Source organism: Hyaena hyaena, unplaced genomic scaffold, assembly GCF_003009895.1.
Source record: "Hyaena hyaena isolate Hyena2069 unplaced genomic scaffold, ASM300989v1 scaffold_81, whole genome shotgun sequence".
Taxonomy (NCBI): domain Eukaryota; kingdom Metazoa; phylum Chordata; class Mammalia; order Carnivora; family Hyaenidae; genus Hyaena; species Hyaena hyaena.
This window is the reverse complement of record NW_024080714.1, coordinates 1,901,269-1,908,628: the sequence shown is the minus strand read 5'-3', so window position 1 is coordinate 1,908,628 and position 7,360 is coordinate 1,901,269. Positions and strand designations below refer to the sequence as shown.

Sequence of the window (7,360 nt, the reverse complement as noted above, 5' to 3'; positions counted from 1 at the left end):
TCCTTCTCTTCCCTTATCTTTTTCACATATCGTTGCTTGTGTCTTTCTCCTATAGTCTTCCAAATGAACTTTAGAATATCTAACATTTCAAAAATTGTAAAGAGAAGTTAAGTTTTGATTTGGATTTTTGTGTAACCTATTAATTAATTTGGAACCAATTGATATTTTTAGTATCAAAAAATTGATATTCCCATTTAGTAATGTACTTTTTCTATCCATTTGAAAATGTCTCTCTAGGCAAACCATGAGAGACTCTTGAATGCTGACAAAAACTGAGGACTGATGGATGTGGGGGGGAGTAGGGATGGGCATGGAGGAGGGCACTTGTGGGGATGAGCACTGTGTGTTATGTGGAAACTAATTTGACAATAAACTATTTGTAAAAAAAAAAAAAAAAAAAAAAAAGAAAATGTCTCTCTATAAATGTTCGGTCATTTATCAAATCATCTTGCCTCATTTATATGACATAAATTTATGAGTTTGCTACATTTTTGTTTCTATTTTGAGTTAATTATTTTTTTTAAACAAAATCTACATTTTCTATTGGTTATTGCTGCATTAAAGAAAACTACTGATATTTTATATTTTTTCTATCAGGATATGTCAGATTCTACACAGTATGTAGGGAAGTAGCACAAAGGTCAAAACTAAAAAGATGATTCAAAGAACAGAGATTGTTTTTAAAGATGCAGGAAAATCAGTTTTTTTTTAAAAAAAATCAAGACTTTATTTTTTTAAAGAACTGTTTTAGGTTTACAACATAATTGAGAGAAATGTAGAAGGATTGAAATCTTTTTTTTTAAAGAGATCTGTTTTTAAGAACAAGTATATTTTAATTCATCAGACAAAATTCAATACCATTCAAAATTCAATGACTAAAGAGTGCATTTCAGATAGACAGGGAAAGAAAACTAATAATTGAATACAACCAAAAAATCTTTTAATACATTTAATTTTCCTGCTAGATATTAGATATATACATTGCAGAATGTTCTGGTTATAAAAGCTGAATCAAACTTAATGGAGAAATACACACACAGAATGACCTCATATATTAAAGTTACAAGAGCTTGAGTGATATCTATCAAATGATACTTAAAAATACTAAGAAATTTCAATTCAGAGGTAGTAGAAATAATTTTTGAGACATCAGGGAATATAGCCACCTCTTTTTCATATACTAAAGTAGGTCTTAGAAATCATAGAATTAAAGTTAATATCTGAGGATAAAGTGAAAGAAATGATCAATTTATAATTTAGAAATCTCTAAAAGAGCTTAAGTGTCTGCCTAACTTTGTAAAAACAAATCATGTTGAACCAATTTAATCCTCTTTTATGGCAGAATGACGGTCTACAAAGATAAGAAGCATTTGTAAAACGTAATCTATTTTAACTTCAAGAAATGTTTTTGTTCTGTTGTATATGTCATGTTAATTATAAGCTAAGAGAGTATGATGTTGGGTATCATTTTCAATGGCTAGTTATCATTAGCCTGTTCCCAACTGGGAACTCATATTATCAGGTAGTTGCAAGAATTCATGGTGGAGTTCTTTGGATTCAATAATTTGGTTGAAAACCTAAACAAAAGATTTGAGATTTTACTAATTAAATTTGTGGATATTATGAAGTTAAATACTAGTATTGTTATTTGGGGCTGAGCTTCAAAACAATCTTGATATATTAGAAAAATATTAATGATTAATCAATATTATTAGAGAAAACTGTAAGATGTGGGGAATACTTTGGGAACATTTGGTGGGGGAGGTAAAATAGCTGCATGGTAAAAATAGATTGGCTCAATGGAAGTATAAAATTAAGAAGAAATTCCCAACATATTTTTGGGGCAGAAGTTGAGTTGGGGCTTAAGTGTCAAGATGATCATAGATCAAAATATGATAGTAGGGGCCACTGGCTGGCTCAGTTGATAGAGCATGTGACCCTTAATCTCAGGGTTGTGAGTTCAAGCCCCAGGTTGGGTGTAGAGCTTACTTAAAAAAAAAAAGAAAAGAAAGAAAGAAAGAAAAAAAAGCATGCATTAAAAGAGAGTCAGAAAGAAATATGGAAGGAAAGAAGGAAAGAGAGGCAAATATAGAATTTAGTTGTATTGAAAAACATGGCACATGAGATCTAAAAAATCACTTTTTCCCCCAACACTAGTCATATGCCTATTAGATATTATGTTTCTTTTTAGGCCACACATTTTAAAAGGATGTGAAGAAATGGAAATGGATTTGAAGAAGAGCAACAAGAATGATTGAAGGACTAGAATATATATCCAGGCTGAAAGGTTAAGAATTTAGTATTGTTTGGACTAGAAAGGGGATAGGTAAGAGATGATTTTACCACTTTCAAGATAGAAAGGATTTTTGTGAAAGATAGCCCCCATTGGTGATTTCTTAGGTCTATAGAGGATGAAAAGAAAGCACAAAGAAGCTTAAGTTTAAGCAGAAAAGATCAGGTTTGGATATAAGGCAGATGTCTCTGCCATGAGGGTGACAGAAATATGAAATGACTTCCAAAGGAGACTCTGAGCCAGGCAGCCTTATCAGTCTCCATGTTGGATGCACTGCTGAGCATGAAAATGAGTTTGAGAAAAATGATGTCCATCGGGGGTCAGCAAACTACCTCCCATAGCCCACCCCTGGACCATCATCTGATTTTGGGACAGCCCATGCGCTAAGAATGACTTTTACATTATAAATCATTAGAAACAAATCAAAAGAATGTTCCATGACAAAAAAGACTTATATAAAATTCTATTTCAATGCCCATAAATAAAGTTTTATTGGAACACAGCATGTCGTACCTTGATGTATTGTTTGTGGTTATTTTGGTGGCATTTGGTGCAGAGCAGGGTAGTTGTTACTGAGATCATATGGTGTGTAGAACCTAAAATAATTACTCTATGGCCCTATACAGGCCCTATACATTTCCTGACTGCTGACCTATATGATTGTAGCCCCTTATATAGTACATGGAATTTTTTCTCTGAAGTCTAGAAGCTTTCTTTATTGTAATAAAAATGGACCCCCCTGGGGTCGGCTGAAGAATACAAGCGGCACATCTTTTGAAGCGTCTTCGAGAGAGCTTTGGGTCCACAAAAGAACACGCCAATGTTGCTGCTACAGTGGGGCGAGACAAGGAAAGAACGTGTTATGCAGGGCCAAGGCTCGCCAGAAACCAAGACGGAGTTACACAATTAGTGAAGTGGTTGGGGTTGTGACTTTAGTTTTCTCTGCTCACTTTCTTTTTCTTAGATCTCTTTCCCACTCTCAGTACCACGCTCTCCCACAGGTTCCTAGAGTCTTGTAAGACCCTGAGTCACACAGGCAGGTGGAGCCAACAGGCTTAGACTAGCAGGGCCCTGATGACTGGGGAGAGGGCATCAATAACAGAGGTGCTATCACGTGGATTTCTGGTCAGGTGACCCTGATTGACATCCTCCTGGATCAGTGGCTAGAATGTGAGGGGCCCGCTCTGCATTACTCATCACTGTCATCCCAGAGCCTGGAATAGTGCTTGGCATATAGTAGGAAATATACATTTGTTGAGTATTGAGCTCTGGTGATTATTATCTGCATGGTCTTTAGCAAGACCCTGGATTTCAGTCTCTGTGCACGTAAAACAAAGAAACTAATGAATACATTATATGTTTTCTTAAGAACAGAATGAGATAATGCATTCAAAAAGGTTTTAGAAGTGTTAGTTATTATGAATATCTTGTTCAACTCTGCCTTTTTATAGATAATGAGACTTATACTAAAGTGATAGCAACTTAGTTTATTTCTTATGTTGGAATGCCTTTGGTTCTCAAAGAAGGCCAAAAAAATAAATAAATAAAAAAGAATTGGAAAGGAAGAAGACATTGCTGAAAATGGAGTCACCCAAAAGCTGTCCTCTCTAGTCATGGCATTTCAGAAAACTGTTGAAGAGGTATTATGCATATAATGACTGTTCCAGGGCTGCTCACATCCCTTGGGACCATGGCTGCCAGCTCTGCTTATAGATAAAGAATCCAATGGAGCAAGGATTCAGGTTGTCTTTGAAAGTCAGGTGCAGCCAGCCTCTACAGGGACTTATGGACAATGTTTTCCCTTGTCTTGCAATGTTCTATTCCTTATAGCATTTTCCCCATCTCTGGCCCAAGTTGAATTAGTGACTCTAGTCTAAAGCAAAAGTTCTCATACTTTGCATGAAATCACCTAGGCAGATTGTTAAAACACAGATTCCCAGGCTTGAATCCAAGGAATGCATTTTGAGCAAGGCCCCAGGTTAATACTGAAGCACGTGTTTCTGTGAGCCACACTTGGAGAAACATCATCCTGGAGAAATTCCTGGGACTCTAGGACCAGCCCATTGAACACCTCTTCTTCATGGCTGCCTTTTGTTGGGAAGCTCCTCTATAGGCTCCTTCTTCTTAGCTTATATACCATCATTGTTTTCTGCCATGTGTCCAATCCACATTTTAATTATGTGTTCCAGGACCATAATAACTACGGTAGAAATTGATGGTTCAATTACATTTCAAACTCTAGCTTCAAAGGAACTTATCAAGTGGACTCATTTGTAAATGACAATATTTTGAAAATATCTAAGTAGCATTTTTGAAGGCATTATTCCCATGGCTAAATTTAAGGAAGCGTCTTTTTATAAAATAGTTTTCACTGAGAAATATGAGTTTATGACTTAATGAAGCAACTTTACAGTGTTTATGAAAATTTAAGGCAGTGGTTAAGAATGCTGTTTGTTCCACCATTCATTGCTGAGAAGCGTTGGGCACATTATCTCCTCAAAGACCCTGGTCCTTATTTATGAAATGGGGTGCATTATAATTACCTAGCTCCTAGAACCTCAGAGGAGAGTAGACAAGACATGGCAGGTACAGCCTTCCATCCCGTGCTTGGTGCATAGTGAGCTTCAGTAACAGCTTACACTATCGCTGTCATCATCATGGATGTCAGTGGAGCTGAACAGAAGTTGTGATGTGGACCGTTGACCCAACGATGATTAACAGTCTTCCTGGATCAGCACTCCAGCACTGGGTTGTTTGAATTCTGGAGTGAAACATTTTGAATGATAGATGGGTCAGGCAAAACCCTTTCCAGCAAGGAGTCGCAGCTTGGCTTTGTGTCTGATGCCCAGAGGTATCCTTGCATCTAAGTTCAAAGACTCTGTTATGGTGGTGATATTTTTCCATTCGTGTAGGCGTCACCGAAGAGATTGCCCACTGGCCCATTCCCAACAGGCTAACGGTGCCCTTTCGTTTGCAGCCACAGTGGCTGTTTGCAGATCCTGAGGCTACCCTTTGATGCTCTGCCTTTAAGACTCCATTTCAAAGGCTTCTGATTGCTCTTGGGCAGGTGTACCACTGGTGTCCCCAGCAGCTCACAGCAATCCTGCCTCTTTTGAAGTTGTGGCTATTACTCTGCACAGCTAAGTACACACTCTTCTGTATTCATGTAACTGTCATGGTTATGCAGTCACCAAAAAGTCTCACAAAGGCCACTCATTATCTACCTTCTGCTGAGGCAGAGAAGCCAGTCCTTTGCTAATGCTCTGTGCATTACTGTCCCCACACATGACCGTCTTTCATGTGCTGTGCTTACCCTCCTCGGCATTTGTGGTTTCAGGGATGGAGATTTCTGGTCATGAATGCACACTGTGTGAATCAGAGCTGAGAAGCCTCACAAAGTGGTTGAGGCACAGATGTGGCAGCATTTTTTTTTTTTACTTTTATGAGACAACGGACAAGTGCAACAGAACCTTAATGGGGTTGGTAAAGAAAAATTCTTCTATAAAGTTTAATTACCCACGATTGCTTAGAATTAGAAAAATAAAGGAGTTTCTCCGCAAAAGAAGTATAAAAACACAAGACATTATTCTCCAGTTTACAGCCTGCGAGCTGCAGAACTTGCCAGTGAATGAGGGGTTGGGTCCAGGACAACATTAACGGCATCGATCAGTCTGGGCTGCTGACTTTGATGAGAAAAGGACAAATTTTACATGAGCTGCAAAGATGGTTAACATTAGCAGTACTATTTTTAGTTCTGATAAACTGTAAAGAAAATCCTTCTGTCCCCCTCTTATTTGCTAAATAACTATTGTGCTCTTTTCTGCGGGGTTGATGCATTTTTCAAAAACAGTTCAGGAACGCCATGCATGAAAGGCATCCAAAATGTCACCCACCAGGAGATTTCTGCTCAGCAGATAAATGGGAGAGTGGGTGTGCCCGGGAGTAATCCCACCATCTTGCTGGATTCCCAGGTTCTGCTGCCTTGAGCCCTTCTCTCTTTAAATTGTATGTTTGTTTTTATGTGTTGGCTTTTATGCTTGGTAAGTTATAACCCTGTAGGGGCAGACCCTAAACCCCATTTTAAAAGAAATCAAATTACTTTATACCCTGAGTGCATTCTGCAAATAAAATCGATAAACAGAAGCTTCCCGTGGATTTATGGAGGCTTAGAAAGGAGACAAGGAGGGCTACAAACTTGGTATCAGACAATGGACACGACTTCTGGTTAAGCTTTTCCAGTGAGTGTTTTTCATTAGAAATTCCTCCAAATGATTCATTGTATAATTATATTTTGTACAACACCTTGTTTTCACAACCACAGATGATAATTGTGTTGGCCAGCATTTTTAAAAACCCATCTCCCGGTTGATTTGTAGCAGCCTCCTCTGTTACTTTTCTCTGCATCCTAATTACTCAGTGGTTCATTAGGAGTTACAAAGGTCCCTAACAGCGGTTGCTCACTGCTGAGAAGTGACTTGCTATTCCCACCAACTCCATTTTCTTTGGAAAGAGCTTGGAATTTGGTCCCAGCTTCCACACCCTTCTCTTTGTTCCTTCTCTTGCAGATGCTGGCTACTGTGCTCAGCTCTGTGGAGCACAGATTAAGTTGCTGCCCTTGAGGATGGTCATGGTCAAATAGAAAATGAAATAAGAGAGAAATAAAAGTAGTGATATTGTGGCATTGGATGCCAGGGAATGGTGGAGCCATTTTTTCTGCCAACCCCTCCTGATAAAACACTAAAATATTCATCCAGAAATATCCTAATATATTTGTCACGTCTAATGATTTTCTAGGTAATGTCATCAAAGGCACTTTGCAGAATAATGACAAATCCACTTGTGCTCACTCACCTCCCTAATCTTCACTACCACAAATAGAGTAAAGCACGTAATTTCCATTGAATCTTCCCTTGACTATAGCTAGATGTCCTTGGGTGGGAAGGTACTGCTGAAATATGCTAACAACATCCCAGTCATAAGTTAATGGTGGCTTTACTTTTCTCATAAAGCTATGATTTATCATGTTTGGGATTTCCACTTAAGCCTCTTTCTTTGGGTACTCTGAAC

General features: G+C 38.1%; 1 protein-coding gene across 1 annotated transcript in view; it reads right to left on the bottom strand.

The window, feature by feature from the left end:
* Nucleotides 1–2,995: 2,995 nt before the first annotated feature.
* Nucleotides 2,996–7,360, bottom strand: part of NOX3 (NADPH oxidase 3) — a 59,515-nt gene continuing 55,150 nt past the window's right edge. Inside the window, exon 13 of the mRNA XM_039234124.1 lies at nt 2,996–3,122. Within this exon, the coding sequence (XP_039090055.1) occupies nt 2,996–3,122 (127 nt within the window). The remainder of the gene's footprint in view (nt 3,123–7,360) is intronic.